General features: G+C 37.3%; 1 protein-coding gene across 1 annotated transcript in view; it reads right to left on the reverse strand.

Moving 5' to 3' along the window:
• Positions 1 to 899: 899 nt before the first annotated feature.
• The window catches only part of LOC139743729 (uncharacterized), a 37,747-nt gene continuing 17,295 nt past the window's right edge, over positions 900 to 21,351 (reverse strand). The window contains exon 5 of the mRNA XM_071654180.1: positions 900 to 1,052. Coding sequence (XP_071510281.1) covers positions 900 to 1,052 — 153 coding nt within the window. The remainder of the gene's footprint in view (positions 1,053 to 21,351) is intronic.

Raw genomic sequence — 21,351 nt, forward strand, 5'->3', positions numbered from 1 at the left:
ACTGCATAACTGGCTCTTCTGTAGAGGATGATGTTTTGAATGTAAGCTCGTCACCTAGGTCTGCTAAGGAGTGAATAATGGAACACTTCTGAGCACAGAATAAGTGAGATGGCAACTTTTAGTTTGCCTGTCAACCTTTACTTCACCCCTCAACCTTTTCTTGCAAGTACCCAGTAGGATAGGCCTATGTTCAGTTTTTCCTTGACTGTATGATATATTTTTGCATTGCTTGCACAGCTGCATGCGTAAGATAGCTCGTCGGGTATGTGGAAATTCTGAACAAACGAAGCTAGTGTCAAGTATGCTTGCTGGAGGTAGTTTTGATCAACTCATGCTGGGACAATAATGCTTCTTGATATAAACAGTCATTTCTCAAACATCCTCTACTGATTTCTGCCGGCCGTATCACCCCTTTTCATGATTCCTATTAACACAGGCTGCGTTTATCATCTTTCCTCAGTTTGAAACGGCTCTCCATATCCACTATCAAAAGTCGTTTCCAAAGTCCTTTGCAGACGCCACCCAAAATGCGCTGCATTTATGAACTCATCGCCAACACGAAAACTGGCCTTGTCACCTTGCAGCTGCATTTGTGCTGCTATATACAGTGTGTGCAGTACAGCTTTGCGTTTATCTCGCTTCTACAAATACGGTTTTGGCTGAAACCTGTTTCGGAAAGCACAAATTTGTGGTTTTCACAAAGGCTTTCTGAACCCCATCAATCAGATCAGCTCTGTGTTTTCATCTCAAAAAGAAAAGAAAAAAAAATCCCTGAAAACTGTTGGGGAAACAAGTTTCTGCCAAAAAAAAAAAAAAAGTTGACATAACTATCCATACACTCTTACCTGCTGCTGTCAATAATAATTGCAAAAGAATTGCCAGGAAAGGATAATAGAACTTCACTGCGAAAATTCAAGACTATATGAAATTTCTCCTTGGAGTGGACATACCTGGAGAGCTTGCCCGACCTTCTTGACCGAAGATACAGGTGACAAGAGATTGGCAAATGATGAAACCTTGACCAGTGACCTGTTGCGCTTGTATCCAGTCCCCTGGAAAAGACAGAGGAAAGATTCAAACAATTATCTATGGTTAACGTCTCCTTAAAAACAACAACAAATAACTGTATGGGGAACCATTAACTTCAATGTCGTTGTTTTGCATCAATCTACATGTATCTTGTGATTACACTTGCAAAACAGGTTTGAATATTACGAGACTTTGAAAACCCATTGTAATGGATTCACAGCTGTTTTGGTAAAGACAGAGAGAGAGAGAGAGAAGACTAGTTTATTTGTTACGCCATTAATTACTTCAAACAATTCTGCTCAGAGCTGTTTGAATTGAAATTCTATGAACGAGGAAAAAGCCAGGTATGAACTGAAGGAAAGGTTTGGATGCTGTATTAAAAGAAATCACAGCAAATTCATTAACATTTAAATTACCACTGGTGGCAAAAACATTAACAAACAAGCAACCATCTGAATCACCTTCTGATATTGCATGCACAGATAGATTTTCCCTTCCGATATTTTTTTTCCTCTCTCTTAAACCATGTGAAAACAGAACAGTAAAACAAATAGGAGCAGCATTTGAGTTGCGTCAGATGGTTTTTATACATCAACTGACATCATTGTGTCTTACTTGATTATCCTGGGACATTATTATAGAGGCAGATTCAAAGAATAAACATATACTGTATACGCTATATATTTCGCGGGGGTTTTATTTTCGCGAATTTCGCGAGTCGAGAGCTATTCGCGAAATTAACAACACGCGAAAATATTACCTTCCAAAATGAATCCCTTGCCTTGATGATACGAACATTTCAGTACTAGAATACCATGTCACGGCTTACCGAACAGACCATACTGGCACTACTGGCTAAGCTTGTTTACGCACGTCCACGTCTACTTACGAATACTGTAGAGAGCCAATCCATTATCGCAAGGGGACCACTCGTCAGAAATCTAGCGCAATAGACTTTCCACTTCAAAAATGTTGAATTCTAACTTACTAGTTCGCAGAGTTTGGCAAGTCTTTTTCATGCAGTGCATAACTAGTATCATTCTTAATCTTATATGCTAGTAAGTTGAAAATTCACACTTTCTTTGCCACTTCATATTTTCTCTGGTCCCCCAATCGCGAATTTAACCACTCGCGAAAATGTGTGACATCGGCAATTCGCGAAAATTTATGTACGCGAAAATTATAGCGTATACAGTATGTAATAAATGAGGCACCCAAGCGCTGTGAACAAAATCCACTTTCTACTCTGCTTCTTTGAGTAAAACATGGTATCCACCTATGAAATTTCAGCCAGAGACAGACGGAGAGAGAGAGAGGGAAAAAAAAGGTCATTAATATGGTTTTGTAAAGAAATACATGAAGCAAAATTGTACCGCTTCATTAGGACTGTTCTAACACACCCGCAATAAGCAGGTTTCAAAAATATATTCAATTCAATGTGACACAAAAAACATTAACTATCGTGATCTACATTCAATTGTAATGTAAAGATAAAAAGAATCAATAGAAATGATTTTGCGAACAATCTTTAATGAAAAGTACTCCTGTGCATTCTCAACTTGTTACTGACATAACTTGTTACGTTACATCCATTCACGACTTGTTACTGACATAAGGGTAATATTTCCCTTGCTTTCTGGAAGAGGTAGTCAAATGCTCTTTCATGTTGCTAGAAAAATTAAGATCATGCTGATTTGTCTGTATACTTTCTTTATTTCTTTGACCAACAATTGCACTGTGACATCACTAACTGTTGTAGTCTTCCCATAACCACCACTTCATCAGGTAAATTAACAGATGCTCCCTTGACAAATAAAAATGGTAAAGTGGAACATGGACGTTCAAATTGGGGAGCAAAACAAAGTACTCTATGTATGACTGGTTGTCAGTCGGTCAATGGTTGCTATCCTCATAAACCTCAAAATGATTGTCCTAGTCATAGACAAGTGTGTCATTCCATATCTGGTATGTGAATTGCTTGTATTTTAACATCTTTTCCAATGATATGTTGTTGTTGTTGTAGTTTTCAAGGTGCTTTTCCTGTTTACCCTGCTCTACATGCTATAAAAGTATTTAAGTATTGCTTAGGTATTTAGCAATTACTGATAGGGTATTTGCAAACTACATGTACATGAAGAAACCTCACAACACTGAACTCTAATTTGTAATAACATGATACAACATGCAATTCCTGTATAATATATCACACAAAAAAATGTCTCTTTTGGAACACTTTTTCATATTGCATAGCAACAATGGGTATCCTAAACATTTTTGATTTCCTTCTGGGATTAATACCGTCTTGTCACTGAATACTCATGGCATCTTGAGTGATTTTGAATTTGTCTGATGCTAGAACAAGCTTGTAGCGTAATGGAATTCTGCCAGCAATGGCACTAGCTGTTATCAGTGATGATAACAGATCAAAAAAGAAAAAGAAAAAAAAAAAGGAAATGATGTCTCTCGAGAAGGAATGATAATAGATCAAAAAACAAGGGAAATAATGTCTATCAAGAAGGGATCTACTCCCCAAGGAATACATGGACTTCAGAATGGAAGGGAAAAAAGAGGGTTCAATGTCCATGGCACTACCCTTCAGCAGGCCCTTGCGCCGCTTTAGGAGGAAGTGGTGGTTGGGAAGGTTCAAGTACAGAGCTATTCTGAATCGTCCTTTTTCAATAGTGAATGAAAAAACAAAACAACAACAAAAGAGGCTATGAAAACAAATGCCTTACTTTGCGGGAAAACAATCGCGTCAGAGTTACTTTCATTCACGGCATTACTATTCCAGCGTTCAGCTAATGTCTCTACCTGGCAGAGATGTCTAGACGTGTCGAAAGTGTGAATATGAAGCATGAAAGAGGTGATATATTCAATTATCAGTTTGTATTATGTAACCACAAGTAATATGCAATTCTTCACCCCGTCAAGTGACTATCAGAGTGTTCAGACACACAAAAAAATTATATCCAAACTGTAGAAAGTGGATTTATGCGTCTGAATTTAACACTAACAAAATGTTGTGTAACAAAATGAGAGTCAGAGCATCATTTTGATCTAGAACTTGATAATAGATACCTTTCATTGCGTGTCTCAACATACAGGCTTAACATGAGCCTCGTCTTGTTTTAAATTATTTTTGTGCTAAAAAAATAGATGATTTTGACACAGCTCACAGACTGAAACTTGCAAATCAAGAAAGCAGTGGTTTATACAGCTTGCAGGTCACAGTGATCACATTTGCAGGACTAAAAATTCTGTGTTGAACACAGGCCAACGAGTGTCAAACCCGGGAGCCAAGCCAATGTGAAAACATATAGTAATGTTGCCACACACCTGAAAGGGGCACAAAGATGATGGGCTTCTAATTGGCAATTACTGAATATCAGAAATGGACCAAACACGCTTGAGTGACCACAGTTCACGCACTAGAATAACTAATTTTCTTCAATAACGTCAATGATACAAAAAATAACTTTGTTTATCACCTACATAGTGATATTCTTAGAACACGAAGAGTGATAATTGAATCACTTTGGACAAGGGTTTCATGTTTTTGTCATGATTTCACAAAAATCCTGCAAAATAATGATGCCAAAAAAAAAAAACAATTTGAGAGGGGATACAAAAACAACAACTTTTGTTAAAAACAGGGACAAAAAGCCGCATTCAGCCATGGAAATAATCAATCTTTGGATCGATATGCAAAGATCAATTTTATTTGCCCTATACACTCAGCAAAAACAAAATGATGATAATGATAATTCGGCATATATGAAGCACGAACCTGAGCACCTGAGGGCACAGGCCTAGTGTGGAGAGCTATGCGGAGTGATGTCACAGCTAAACCTGCTCGGGCAAAATTTGGGGAGATTTTTTCCACAGTTTGTCCTACCCTGAAAATCATCCTTCCCTGCTGGTATGAAACCATAGTGGTGTGTATACACTTGGTGCCAGCATATTTTGTATGCCTTGAGAGGGCAGTTAACCAAAGGAATTTACATTCCATCAATGCCCATATGCTGCAACTTACATCAGCATGTATTTTGATTCTGTGACACTGCTTGGAAATCATTGTAGGGGTGTCTTTGCTCACTATTAACAAGAAGTATTATGACACTAGTAAGCTGGAAGTGACATTCTTTCACAGAAACAATGCAAGACCACTTGCAAAGTTTGTGACATATATCTCCAAATACAATTCCCTCATCTGAAGAGAGGCTTTCCCAGATTACTGGAAACCTACGTGTAGATTGAGCTGACATTACTTAGGCAGCATCACGCACAGTAAATCTTAAAGGGATGTACAGTATTGGTGGAGATGAGAATTGGGCTTTTAACTTTTTTTGCAAGATACATTGTACCAAGAAAACACTTATGAAATAGTACAGAGCATGCCATTTTAAGAGGAATTCAAAGTTTATTTGATGAAAATCAGGTTTAGAATGACTGAAATATCCAAAAACAAAGTAAAACAAAGTGATCGCAATAAAGTGTGGGTCCCACACTTATAAGAATCGCTCTGTTTTTTTATATCTTGGCCATTTCTAAACCAGTTTTCATCAAATACACATTGAATTCCTCATGGAATTACATGCTCTTTCATATTTCATAAGAGGTTTCTCATTATCTCACAAAAAAAATGTTACAAACCTGAAATTAGGTCTCAACCAAAACTATATACGATCCCTTTAACCCTTACTTCGCTTTTTTTTTTTGCTGAGTGGCTCATCTGCAGGAGTGATTCTGATTGGCTCTGATGGCACTGACGTCTAGAAATCTTTTACCAATGAATAGAGATCCCCTTTGAATCCCTACATGTACGTGTTTCACAATAGGCGTCAACCATGTCTTCATTAGACCGCAGTTTACACTTGCAGGCTATTTTGCAGTTTAGGAGAATACTGTTTATGCTGAATATTTTGTGAGGTTTTTATTTTTGTGAACTTCATGGGTCTCTGGCGGTATTCACAAATTCAGAAACACATGAAAATATTGACTCTGATTCCAATATGAATGTGACATGCATGTATATTCATTCCTCCTTTCGGTACTGTTCTCCACGGTCACAAATTAACCTCATGGAAATATCAGGAAGTCCTGAAGTCCCACTATTAAGAATGTACATCTTCATCAGTTTAAAAACAGCCCACTTGGGAAATTAGCCCAAAATTAGCTTGAAGTCACTCATGCCTTGCATCATTACTCAGCTACATGGCTTGAATCGCTCAGCCACAGAACTCTACTTACAGTTCTGTGGGCTCAGCACGCATTACGAATGATGGGATCAAGACAATTTTGGGTTGATTGAGACGCAACCCTACCGTAAAAATGGCTTGCTAATTTGCAAATTAAATGCTATTTCACAAACAAGACCAAGATTTGGGGAACATTTTCCTGATTAAATACAGTACAAGTGGAAATTTTCACTCATTTCACACGACCAGAAGCATGCAAATATTTCTGCTTGTCATATGTACCACTACGTAATGTTTTTATTCTGCATTTAATAAAAACACATTGGAAATTCAGCTTACTCAGCAGCAAGCACGAAAATATCCACTTTTACAGGAGCAAACTATTTGCCTCTTCATTGCACAAAAGAAAATTCAACATATGTTCACTTTTCCTGCATAATGTAAGAGCACTTGACTGCCTCTCTCAAAAGGCAGGGGGAATAATGTCTACTCCCCCCCCCCCCAAAAAAAAAAAGAAATTTCTTGGAATTCTCTTTAAATTTTCCTTATATTGTGCATGTGCATGTGACATTACAAACGGTAATACTCTTCTCATCCAGCAATGACTGCACAGAAACTTTACAAATTTTCAACTTTTGAATGAATTATCCAATTTTCCTCAAACTTTCACTGGTGTGTTCAACCGATATTGCTGCATTCACTTCAATAATCCACATGTATATGTGAAATGAAGGCAAACTTGTCCAAAGTTAATGAAAAAAAAAATTGAAGAACTTGAAATCATGATGCTATTCCGGTTTATGATTATGACTAGTTAACTGTAGTTGTTGGGTTCAATTTGTCCACAAAAATTGGTTGTTTGATTTTTTTTTTCTTCTTCTTCTTTTGATATTCAGGTGATGAATGTTTTGCATTGTAATTTTGAGAAAGACAGAAAAAGATTGACAGACTGTCTAAGAAGCTTTGCAGGGTTTCAGAAGAAATAGTACATAAATCAATTAACATAACTTCAATGAAAACAGTATGTACAGAGGGGTAAACAAGTTGATATACTAGGAAACTTCATTGGGGGAATTCTCTGGAGTTTAGAAGACTGTTTACAGAACTGTGCTAAATCTGATCCTAGTGCACGTCTTCAAAGTAAATTATCTGCAGGTGGGAGATCTCTGTCACTGGATAGACTCACTAGGTGAGAAATAGTTGCACCCACACATTATTGTATGCAGTCCCATCAATGCCAAATCATGCACCATGCCATACCCCTTTCAGACTCGGGCAGTTTTTCAGTGGCAACACTCCCAGCTGAATTTCTTTGGCTGAACGCTCTCTCCAATAAACTCATGTTGAGATGCTAATGAAAACACTTACAAAAAATTTCACAGGGAAAAAAAAAAGATAACAAGCATCATATCACCTTCAATCAGATTTGTTTGCGTAGTGATCGGCAGACACACTGCCACATTATCCATGCTGCGGGGGTGACGTGCTTTAAACAGACTCTAGTCAATGTCAGTGGTCCACGTTTTTGCACACATGATTTCTATTGGGCTTCATATTGCCATCTCATAGGGTACAATTGTAGGTGAGGAAATATATTACTCTTATCATGAATAATTTCTTCCCTTTGAATCACCTAAAATTCAATTTGCAGGTAACCAACAAGTAAAGTTGGTGTGAAAGGAACCTCCTGTTAGTAATCCATGCTCTAATACTTACATCTACATGTATATACTTTTAAAAAGCAAAATTAGTAAGGGTCATCAAACACAAGAGAAACACAAGGAATAAGATACTGTAGAAGTAGAAACTTTCGGTGTGGATATTTTCACTCATTTTGCGCAACCAAAAGCTAGCATGAAAATAAAAGTACCCGGTATACAACTATTTTAGCAAGTCATATGTTCCAGAAGTTAATGTCCTAATTCTGTAGAATTGAAAATATGCAAAATTCATCGCAAAAAAAAAAAAAATACTCACACAAAAATATCCACTTGTATAGTACTACTTGCATCGTATTGTCATTACTTCCCATAATGTAGTGTATATATTATTGCATTATTGCCTTTGAATATAATCTATGTTACCTTGCATCACAAATCCACAAAAAAGTCACACCCTTTAGGATGATTTTTTCAGGGGGCAAGAATATTATTCACTTTGGGGCAACACATCTGATTTGGGGGTAAGCCTTTTCTGACAGTTACCCAGCTTCTATCTAAATTCAATGTTTGGAGGCATGAAATCTATTATAAAAAGCGTCATTTCAGCTTTTATGGACCCATTTTTTTCAATCTCAATTTGGTCCTCTCCATTATCCACCCATAGGGTACTATAAGTGCATATTGTAAAAATTCTACAGAGGCTTAAAAAACAGTCAGCTGTATGTTTGATACTTTGAAATAATCATGAATAGTAACTCAGTGCAAGGAGAATATGTCAGGACCATTTCAAAACCTTGTTTTTTTGAAAAGCAGCATTCCCTTATGCAATTTCCATCACATACTGTAAAACTCAATATTTTCATGGCATGAAATTTTTGCGAATGGGAGCTGACGGCCTTACTCGCACATACAATTTTTTGCGAGTTGCCTCCAACATTCAATGTATAGAGTGTGGACAAGATCTTTACTGTGCATTTTAATTTCGCGAAACTTGGCTCTTGCAAAACTTGCAAAATTAAAATGCACGCAAACATTCCTCGATTTACAGTATATTCGCATCCAACTTGGGTTAGGAACATCAAAGTGCTACGAGTTACACCTGAAAATCTAATCTTCCAGATTTGTCCTTACCTTAAAGATCCTTTGTGACTGGAAGGACTTGTATTCTCTTCCTGTCCAACAGGTAATGCTATAGCTCCTTCCAGTTAAGACTCACATCAGCCTATTTTTACATGCTAAGGTAGGAGGTGGGTGACATGCACACACTGGCTCTCTCTGTGGGTTATTCCAAAGAGGAGCCCACGTACACTCTCACGTCAAACATTCTGACAAACACAGCTGTGAAAAAAAAAAAAATATATATATATATAAAGGTGTTTAATACAAACTTTATTCTTAAAGGCATAATTTACCATTTGCAGATGAAACAAAAGTCAGCTTTAGTGCTTCAAAATAGTTTTAAAATGTGAGTTAGTGTAAGGATAGAAACAAGCAAATGAAAAAATTTGAATCAGTATAATTGATGCAAAGTATTGTGAAATGTAAAAAATGTGAACAATAGTTATGATAAAAATGTTTCTGGACTAAACCATCTACAGTTATCAGTATGGTTTAGTGTGAAAAATAGTGATATCTGCTTATTGCAAAATGTTTACATTGTAGGATGTCTTGTTCAATACAACTGACCTACACATGCATCTAATGTGATTTCGAAAATTCTGTTTTTTTTTAAATCACTGCTCCCAATGGTGAAGAGTACCTTTAAAATGTTGGCAGAAAGTATGTTCACCTTCTCTGAGTCACCTTGAAGAGGTAGAGAAAGATCTTTGATAAATATTCCTCCTGGCACACAGCAGGTAACTAATTAATACAGATCATTCATTGAAAACACTCACTTATTTTGTTTGTTACATTTCTGCTCTGTTTGAAAAATTGTTCCCATACCCCCTCCTCCCCCCCCCCCCCCCCCCCATCCAAATCTGATAATGCAAAAGAGTAGAGCCTGCCTCATCACAGTATAACAGAAGTACCCTTTGGAACCAGGTGGGTACACAAGGATATTTGGGAGTGTCCACCAAGTCAGTCATGCTTGGAATAGCATTATAAATATCTTTTTCGGAGGATAGACCTTTAATAAGAAGGGAACTCCCTCCCGTCACCCAGCTCCTGACATATAGAACAATAAAACCCTAGGCATCAGGAGCCAAGGTGATATCACTGTCATTTTCTCCACAGGCAGTCACTGAGATGGCAGCTCAACAAAGATTAGGGCAAAAGGCTCTGTAAACTCATGGAGAGGGAAAAAATTGTGTGATTTCTGCTGAATGTTTAAGTCACATACCCAAAATCTTCAGATCTTATCTTATTAAAAAATATATATACATAAATTTGTTTGAACTTTTTCAATCTTTCTATATTTCTTTGTTCAAGAGGAAAAAAAAATGTGTGATGTCTGCTGAATGTTAATTCACATACCCAACATCTTCACATCTTATATGATTGAAATTGTTTGAAGAATTCTTCTATATTTCTTTGTTCATTTTACTCAGTAATCAGACCTGTCACTTTGCCATTGAAAGGAAACTGAAGCCCAAATATAAATGTGGATCGAGTGAAAGCAGCAATATCAGTAGGACACATTGGTGAAAGTTTGAGGAAAATCAGACGATTGCTTCATAAGTGATGAATTTTCAAGGTTTTGGTGCCATCATTGCTACAAAAGAAGACTAACCTTCAGTTTATGACATCATTATGGACAACAATTCAAAGAAAATATAAGGAAAATTCCACAAAATTTAATTTCTCACAAAAAGGACACATTCCATTGACTTGTTACTGACTTGAATGAAATAAGACATGAACATTGCCTGTGTCAACAGTACACTTCTAGCATCTTCATTTCTTTTCTTTTTTAAAGAATTTGCATTTAACCTGTTCCGTATGGGAACCTGGTGGCCTGGGTACTAAGTCTATGGGATTTCAGAATTCAGTATGGAATGGGTTAAAAAGGAAGAGATTTTGGAAGAAATACAAAGGCAACGCATCAAATGCAATTTGGGCGAACTAATGCAGTCACTTGAAATTCCTTAGATAATGCTTTTGGTGAACTGACTGTCACAACATACAGTCAACCTCGCGTAAGTCAACATAATCGGGACTGATAAAAACATGTCGACTTATGCAAAAGTCGACTTACGAGTAAGTCAACATTTTGTCGACTTATAAATGAAAACTAATTTCCCTTACACAGAGTAAGATCACGATGCGGATCACTACCCAGATCTTACTCCTTTTGCCGCCAAAACATACCTACTGACATTAGCAACAATTATGTTTTAGTTCATGCATAAATCTCGCGCGGATTAGTAATGACAACGCACAATTTCCAAATTTCTGGAGAGATTTTGAGAGACGAGCGGGACCGGAAACCTGGGCCCGTTTCTAGACACTGTACGTTTTAAATTTGATTTGAAAAATCAAACGCATATTCCTCAAATCGCATGCAACTTTGCGATTTAAATTGAAGTGCGTTGCTGCAAAGATATGCGTGTGAATTAATATGATTCTGTCGAGATAATTTTTCAGTGCCGACTGAGTTGAAATAGGATGTGTGATTTTCCCTCCCTAAGTTGCCATATTTGTTTTGCTTAAATTTCTATTGCCATACACTGAAAATGAATTGTTCTCGCGCTCCGATTCGCAACATTACCGCTCTGTACGACGCGGGCCAGTCTGAAATAAAAAGAAGAAGAAAAATTTGTTAATCCGAAAACGACATGTTTACTAACCTTCGTTAAAAACAAATCTCTTTCCATCGTCGGACTAATTTAACTTAGGACTGAGATTTAAACCTTCGGCATAGCGAACTGTAACAATAATTTGCTACTATTTTTTCATTGACATTTCGTGAAGCAGCATGCGTTTCGGTAGTTTGAAACGTGTAAATGTTGCGATGTCTTTCCCCTGCTAGTGCAGACTAAGTTCGGTCACGGCGAAAGTTCCGCTACGAAATAAAAAATAATGCAAGTCTTTTAAACAATAACAAACTTCCGTATAGAATTTTATGCGTTTAAACGCAGTTTCTAGTTTCGTACAAAAACCGCAGGTCTTTTCTGAAACGCTCTTGCATTTTAAATACAGCGTTGCTTGTGATTTGATGGACTTGCATTTGATTTTTAGAATTGCGTTTAAACACAATTGAGTTCAAGTTTCTTACAATTTTCTAGTTTCGGATGATTATCAAACGCAAGTCTTTTCAGCGTTCTGTGTGATTTGATGGACTTGCATTTGAGTTTCGGGGTTGCGTTAAATTTCTAATTTTGCGTACGAAATAATGCGAGTCTTTTAAAAAATAATGCACTTCCGTAGATGTGTAGAGATGCTTTTAAACGCAGTTTCTAGTTTCTTACGAAAACCGTGAGTCTTCTCTGCAATGCTCTTGCGTTTGAATACAGCATTGCGCGTTATTATTTTGATGGACTTCATTAAATATTAGAGTTGCGTTTAAACGCAATTAACTTTAAAAAAAAAGTTCCCTACAATTTTCTTGTTTCGTATGATTATCAAACGCAAGTCTTTTCAGCGTTCCATGTGATATGATGGACTTGCAATTGCATTTGATTTTCAGAGTTGCGTTTAATTTTTAATTTTGCGTACGAAATAAAAAACAATGCAAGACTTTTCGATGATAACGCACCTCTGTAGATGTTAAGAGATGCTTTTAAACGCAGTTTCTAGTTTCTTACGAAAATCACAAGTCTTCTCTGCAATGCTCTTGCGTTTGAATACAGCGTTGCGCATGTTTTGATGGACTTCATTTGATTTTTAAAGTTGCGTTTAAACGCAATTGAGTTTCAGGTTCGTGCAACTATTTTCTAGTTTCATATGATTATCAAACGCAAGCCTTTTTCAGGAATGCACTTGCGTTCATGTGCAAAGTTGATTTGATATGATATGATTTGATTTGATACACCTGCATTTGATTTTTAGTTGCATTTAATTACATGTAGTTGCATTTTAACTAATTTCTAAAAACGGGCCCAGGTTTCTAAATACCGCTTTGGAATAATTAACATTAGAATATTCGGATAAATGGAAAAACCTATCATGTTCTGATAAAGATTCTCTGCTAGGACCTATAGGTGTACAAAATTTGTGCTTTTTGAGAATAACGAGGAGAAGAAAAGGGGGAAAGTGAACTGCTTTGGGTACTACATGTAATTCTCCAATGTAAATGAGTGTATGCCCTTTCTATTCCGGCGTACAAGACAATGGACGCTTGGCGCGAACGCTACCGCGCCGTACACTAGCGAATTGCAGAGTAGAAATGCTGCAAATCGGAGCGGGAAAACAATTCTTTTTCAGAGAATGGCGATAAGATTTTGAGCGAAAAAAATTATGTCAACTTAGACGAGGGAATTAACACATATTTCAGCTCAGTTGGCACTCAAAAATCAGGTCAACTTACGCGAGTTGTCGACTTATAAATGTCGACTAAGACGAAGAAATTTTCAAGGAATAACAAAGGCAAAAATCGGGACTTTTTTATCATGTCGACTTAAGCGAGTTGTCGACTTATGCGATGTCGACTTAAGCGAGGTTTACTGTATAATATTGTAAAAAATGTAGTTATGTAACAACATAAATTCATTTATTTCTTTAAAAACTGAATTGTCTGGACATTAAACTTGATGGTGTTTAATAGGAAAGTGAACTAGGTAGATTAATTGAGCATAATCTTGTCAACTTATATGAGTAAGTTAATTTTAATCTCAAAGCAAAACATTTGAGTGAAGAGGTAGTGGTGGAACTCCCAAGATGTGGGTGCTGATATGGTGGCTAATTTGTATCACTAAAGAGCGCATAAAGCCACACATCTGATTCTGAAACAACGTGCCTTCCAGTCATTACCTATTAAACTCATCAGTCATCTTTTGCAGCCCGCCCATGGTAGATGCCAAACTTTGTTCCTGTGGGAACCAAGAGTATTCTGGCCTAGAAACACTTTTAAATGCGGTTCCTGATGTGACCATCAGAGCCATCAATCATGTCGGGGATTTCTTCCAGTGGGAAGAAGCGATCTTGACATGATCCGTATTCCTTCCACCCAGTCCCAGATCATACAGATTTGTGCGGGGATCAATTACCTGCCCCACATTTAGATACTAGGATCATCTATTGGCTCTCTATGACATTGGACGGAGGCCAAAAGGCTACTAATTAAAGCAAAGAAAAGGGAGACTCTTCCTATTTCTCCCCACCCCCCTCCCCATTACAGCATGAGTCAGAGTAGGTGTGGGATGCGGGAGATGATTAAGAGAGCTATCACGATAGGCAGTGCCCTAGAACAGGTGGTTCCAAGGACTGGTCACTCATTAGGAACACACCATACTTTAAATTAATGACACCAAAAATAGAAGGCATACATGTACATATAAAATCATGTTCAAAAAAAAAAAAATCAGTAAAGGAAAGGTTAAAATATGTATTAATGCAAATGTATCATTTCTAAACCACCCAGATGCATTATTGACAGTGAGGCACATTAACCTTTACGAGGGCTGCCAATTTGAAGGAAGGTGTCACTTTATTAGAGATATACTTCCTCAACATTACTTATACTTAGAATATCATGAAGTTATGTACCTAAATTAGAACAAAGATGGATATATTTAGGCAAAAAAAAAAAAAAAAGATGATATACAATGTATGGGCCTTAGTATAAGAAGATAAACTGACTCTTTTTTATGGATCCATTTATTTTGATGATGATTTGTTTAGGTGACTTCACATTGCACAGAATTTTAAACACACTGCACTTTCAGCACCATAAAACAACTTGATGATTCAAAGTTTGTTTTAATGATCGGTCTATAACCCCCCCCCCCCCCCCCCCCCACAAGGAATGCATCAGACTTTTCTCAGCACCTTTAAAAACAAAAAGAGAAAGATAAAAATGCCAAGGGATGTTCAGACCCACTCTCCCTTATGTTCTTTGCTGATAAAATTGCAGAGATCTAAATTTTCATGCAGCTTGACAAGTTTACCATCAGGAGCAGTCATTCTAAAAATGTTTTGAGTTATCACATTTGATGCACATGTGTAGGTCAGTTGTATCACAGAACATCCTACCATCAAAATTTTGCAATAAAGCCTAATATATAAGGAGATATCACTGTTTTACTCAATAAGCCATAACTGTAAACAGTTTATTCTTGAAACAATTTTATTATAACTATTGTTGAGACTATGTAACTATTTTGTATCTATAATACTTAACACTGATTATCCTGAATAAAATTACTCACATTTTAGAACTATATGAAGCACTAAAGCTGGGTCTTTGTTTCATCTGAAAATGGTAAATAATGCCATTGGTCAATTCCATTGTGACTTATGGGACAAAGTGACAATTTTTGGCAATTTCAAACCAGTATTTTGAGAAAATAGTTGCATCAAATGCATTTTTCTCAGTTCATGGTTAGATCCATCATATCACAGTTTATGAAAACACCATATTTAGTTTGAAAAGTATCATTGCATTACGTACAGCAATGAAAAATTGCTGTCGTGACTTATGGGACATTTGAGGACCACCGTTTTTCACATGGAAAAGTAAGTTCTGAAATATTCTTACACACAGAGTCTCTGGAAAGATATTTCCTGAATGTAGCAAAGGGTTGGTGCTCACCCTGAGCCAAGTGGTATGAATATCTACTCATTGGTACAGTAGCAGGATAGGGAAAACCAGTGTGACTGATGGGACACAAAAACGTGACTTACGGGACGCTATCAACTACCACATTTTGAGATTGAGAGAATAATATTTACTGATGCCGGAACAAGTTCTAGAACATCATAAAACCAATCTTTGACCAAAGAACATTCAGAAAATAAGCCATCTGAGAATTACACAAGCTGTATTATGGTCATAATAGTGTATCAGAAATGATACATAAATTCTGCAAAAATTGGCAATTTTCATGAAAAATGAAGGTTTTTCGGACATAACTCCACTCCACATTCACCAATGTTCACAAATGAGGTATCAAAATATCCGTTGTGAAAGGCTGCTTTGAGTAAACAATACCAGATCATCTAATTAAGCTTCATTAATCATCTATATTCAATAGTTTGATTTTCATAAAATGCAACCTTTCCGTGGAATTGACCCATTAAGAGTTAGAGCAAGAAACTTTTCAGGTGAGGAAGGTGTCTCATTTTAATAAATGTGCTGTTTGAAGGGGGATGGGGGGGGGGGGGGGGGGGAGCCTTCATTAAGATTGGAGGTACCGGGACATGCATAAGTAACATTTTCAACCAGCAAATACTTCAAGCAGAGAAAAGCAAACACATTCATCCTAGAGCCGTAATATCAAAGTAAATTCGGTGTCAGCTATCATCTACCAATTCGAACAGTCAACCTTGCTTTTAGTTGACCTCGCATATTAAAGTCGAACAAACTGCCTAAGATGAAATTTCTCTAAGTTGAAGCTATTTCTTAAATCACAATAGATTTGACTTGGGCAAGGTTGACTAGTTCTCTCTCTGGATGCAAAAGCTACACTCTAGTGCAAATGCATAATCATCATGATATGGACCCACATGAAACGGTAAATTTTACATCAATAAAAGATATTTAATATAAAATTATTTGTTTCTGTATATTTCTTTGTTCAGTGTGCACTGCTTTTCCCATTGTCATTCGAACCACAAAGCTTTGTAGAAACAAAAACACAATATAACAATTTTCACAACCTACATGAACAGTTGAGGAGATATCATTTATGTGGCTGCAAGTCAATGCATACAAGATTAGAAATATCATGAATACATTTAATATAATCAATGTTGAGAAGAGGAAATGTCTGCTCGTTGTCAAACTCATGGAATAGCGACAACCACATGAAAGTGGGAAAAGAGGAAATTATGACAAACATTAACGAAAATAACAGAGTAGTAATGATATCAAAACTAACAGGTCAACAATGATGACAAATGAAGTTGGGTCTACCCTATAGGCTATGAACTTAAAAGAATTGAGACTCATTTTGAAAATTTTTATTGTGATCTAGTTCTGCAAACTGTGGTTCCAAAGGCTTGAATAAAAAAACATCAAGCTAAACCTTATCTGTAAAGTACATTTACAATGCAATTACTGAAATGTTGATGCTCTGCTATATGTTCAAATATTGTCTTTGGCAGATCTCACACCAAAGGGGGGGGGGGAACCCACAACTTATAATCGTTATAAAGTGATTTCACACACCACCATATCAATTTAACGGAGCTCAGGCACTACTGGAAAGTCTTACTGCTATAAAACGATGCACATAAAATGTTCTCACCACATTCTGATAGAGCTGTGGCTGACTGTAGCCCTTCCAGCGATAGACATCCCCATGCCACACTCCTTGCGCAGGGAAACAAAGCTTCGAACCACACACCATATCGATCCTGAGGGTCTGAGCAGCGTGGCTGCAGACAGGGAAAGTGAGGCTGCTTTCCCTTTTCCAAAACAATTCAACCCCCTTCAATCGCTCCTGGCTTACTTCCAATCCCCCTTGATTGCGGAGAGGGATTGTAATAGATGACTGGGTGTCAATATAACTCATCATAGAGGAGGTAACGTACAGGAGGTTAGGTAATTAACCACCTCATCAACCCAAATTATGAGTCATTGTTTCGTTGGAAAGTTTGGGGTGAGGCTCCAAAGGAATTGGATTGATGATTGGGTTACAATTAAGAATAGACGACCACACATACAAATCTTCAATGGGGCTAGGAAGGGTGACTGTGGAGTGCCCCCCCCCCCCTTCCCAGCCCCGACAAAGACGCTTGTTAATGAGTTAATACCTACAGTTGTGTATCATCATTTTGAGCTTTTTGCTTTGGGCGCAAGTGTTATTTGTAAAGCTCATGAAGCATATATGGTTTAGATTTGGGTTGTCTTCAAACACTTCATCACTGTGGGCCCCTGAATCAGGCATATTTTGAAGGGAGTAAGGGGAAGACAATTGAAGAATAATCAGATCAACTTTATTTCAAGAAAATTTGAGCTATCCCCTGTGCTTTTCCCCCACCATCCTCACAAACAAACAGAAAGGCCTTTGAAAACACATACACAACAATCAAGCAAATTACCCACTCCTAGGGTTACTGAATTTTATAACAAACAAAATATAAGAAAGAATGAAATATATAATGCTCAGAGATAAAATAAAGCTTTTGCAACCCTAAGATTTGTCCTCGTCTCACTTTATACCCACACACACACAAAAACAAACAACAACAACAGATCTCCTATCCTCCACAGAGATGCATCAAGGAACTCCCCCACCCACTTGTAGGCTTTTAAAGGACAAGTTCACCTTCATAGACATGTGGGTTGAGTGAATGCAGCAATATTACTTAGAACACATCAGTAAGTGTTTGAGAAAACTTGGACAACCCATTCAAAAGTTATGAATTTTTGATGTTTCTGCTTACTCAAGGCTGGATGAGAAGACTACTATTTATAGCTTGTGATGTCACAAGTGTACAACGATATAAAGAAAGAATAAAGAAAATTGAGCATATTTTCACTTTTCTCGCATAACAAAAGAACACTTGACTTCTCTCTTTCAGAAGGCAGGGGGAATAATCATTACCCCTAAATGTCAGTAACAAGTCAAAGAAATGTGCACTGTATTAAAAAAGTGAAGTTTTGTGAAATTCTCTTTTTATTTTCTTTATATCCTAGTACGCATATGACATCATATACTGTAGTAGTCTCCTCATCCAGCAGTGACTGCGCAGATACTTTAAGAATTCATAACTTTTGAACGGATTGTCCGATTTTCCCCAAACTTTCACTGATGTGCACGACATCGTTGCATTCACTCAATCCTTATGTATATGAAGGTGGACTTGTCCCTTAAATGAGACTCACAGAATGACAGCCTCATTTGTCATAAAAGTAATGAATACAAATTATGTTGTTGTTGTTGCTGCTGCATGTGTTTGTTCTCAAAAGCAGCCATATGAGTTACACTGTGTAGCCTTGCTTCGGTGCTAAATGATTTTCTTCTTTCAGCAAAGATTTAAGCTCAAGTTGCAATCATGATAAATAATATAACACAAAAGAAATCATGGCAGCCCAGTTTCTAATGCCCTTGCAAAACATGAACAAGTCCAATTACCTAGGCCCAAAATAAGTTCTGACTGCCCATCAACAACAACCGCTGCTGACCAATCCTTACATTCATACTTTATTTGTCTTCAGCAGTTGGCCCTTGATAGAATAACTGGCTATCTATCAAGGTTTTAAATGTTGCTTGATTAATGATATCAGAAGACTTATGATGCCCACTGACAAAAAATAAAAAGAGCTTTTACCAGCACACAAATATTTGTTGCATGAAATTTTCACAAGTTGCCATTGGTACCAAATGACATCATAGTGTAGGCAAAAAACTTTCACACCACTGTAATTCCATGAATCTTGGCTTTTGTGAAATTTGTGAAATCAAAATGCACTAGAATATTTCCAGTTTAACATTAATGATTTATGAGTATTGCCAATTGGCTCACAATGTAAAAATGCTGCTGCTACACTGAATAGATTAAAGGACAAGTTCACCTTCATAAACATAAGGATTGAGAGAATGCAACAATGTTAGTAGAACACATCAGTGAAAGTTTGAGGAAAATTGGACAATCGATGCAAAAGTTATGAATTTTAAAAATTTTTGTGTTGGAACCGCTGGATGAGGAGACTACTACAGCTTGTGAGTCATATGCGTACAACAGTATAAAGAAAATATAAAGAAAATTCAACATATTTTCACTTTTTTCACATAATAAAAGAGCACTTGACTTGGCTCTTTCTAAAGGCAGGGGGAATAATATTACCCATAACATTTGTCGGTAACGAGTCGGGGGAATGTGAACTTTTTTCATAAGATGAAATTTTGTGAAATTCTCTTTATATTTTCCTTATATTGTTGTACGCATGTGACATCTAAGTTATTCACACACTGCAGTAGTCTTCTCATCCAGCGGTTACTGCACAAAAACTTCAAAAATTCATAACTTTTGAACGGATTGTCCGATTTTCCTCAAACTTTCAATGATGTGTTCTACTAATATTGCTACATTCTCTCAATCCTTATGTTTATGAAGGTGAACTTGTCCTTTAAACCCTCACCATGAGAATACAGTTTTCCTTTTAACAAACCTCACACTTTTATCAGATAGCATGCATTTTCTTCTTTTTTCGTTCATCTTCCTCTCTCCAATTACTTCATGGCCCACATACAAAAACCTGTTATGGTGACCAAGCCTTCTCTTCCATTGCTCCCACTCTTTGGAATAAACTCCCTCTTTATATACAGAATGCCTCATCTGTCGAATCATTTAAATTTCTCCTTAAAACTCACCTGTTTAATCAGTTGTATTTTTTTTTTCTGGAGGCGCACACAGTTATCAATTATTGTACCATTGTATCACGTGTATTTTTCTTTTCTTTTCTTTCTTCTTCTTTTGTTTTGTTAACGCTGATTTTGTTAATGTTATTGTGTTTTCTAGTCTATTTGTATGAGTAGCAAAGTGCGCTTAGAAACGTCAGTATGAAGTGCCATATAAATGCAATTATTTCCCCCCCCCCCCTTTGGGGGGGGGGGGGGAGAGGGGATAAAATGAAATTAATGATGATCAATGCCCTCTGAAAGTGTCTGATTTGCTCTTTCCTACAGAAGTGCAAACTGTACTACACAGCACTGAGTCAAGTAAGCTCCACTGGCAGCAGCAGTCACAGAGCACCTGCTAATACTTTACGACATAACAATCACAGGTTTACACACAGCCTTCTGAAGACATATATCGTCAAGAGTGTCCCTGGACTGTCGAGAAATGCATAGAGTCCTGAATGACAAACTACTCAGAAGCGAGATGAATACAGTAAATGTTGCATGCCATAAGCCCTTTTTACACTTGTGTTTCTTAACCCCGGACTTTCTCTGACCCAGGACTATCGTTAGTCCCGCACCAATTTTTTCAGCTTTTTACACTGGCCAATTAGTCCCGTACTATCTCTTGTCCGGGGCTAAGGAGAAAACTGACCTTTTACACTTGTATTTCTTAGCCCCGGACTTTCCACGTACACGCACGCACCGGCAGCACTTGATTACCTCGTTTCTGATTGGTCAGTGGGGGTCGGACTTCGTCTCTGTCGCTTAGCCCCGAATTATTTTTTCGTTCTGTTTACACTCACTTGCTTGGCACCGCAATTGCGCTGCTAACCCTGCTATTTTGCAGGGCCAGATACTGTAGTACCGGACTATCGGTGGGGCTAGCCCACTTTGGCAAACACGAGTGTAAACAGAAAGTGGGCTAAGGATAGTCCCGTACCAACGGTGGGGCTAAGGCCCCCCCTTAGCCCCACCACTGGTACGGGACTAAGCAAAAATTTACAAGTGTAAAAA

The sequence above is a fragment of the Diadema antillarum genome, unplaced genomic scaffold (genome assembly GCF_040938485.1).
Source record: "Diadema antillarum isolate AM-2024a unplaced genomic scaffold, OU_Dant_1.0 seq00001104_RagTag, whole genome shotgun sequence".
Classification (NCBI taxonomy): Eukaryota; Metazoa; Echinodermata; class Echinoidea; order Diadematoida; family Diadematidae; genus Diadema; species Diadema antillarum.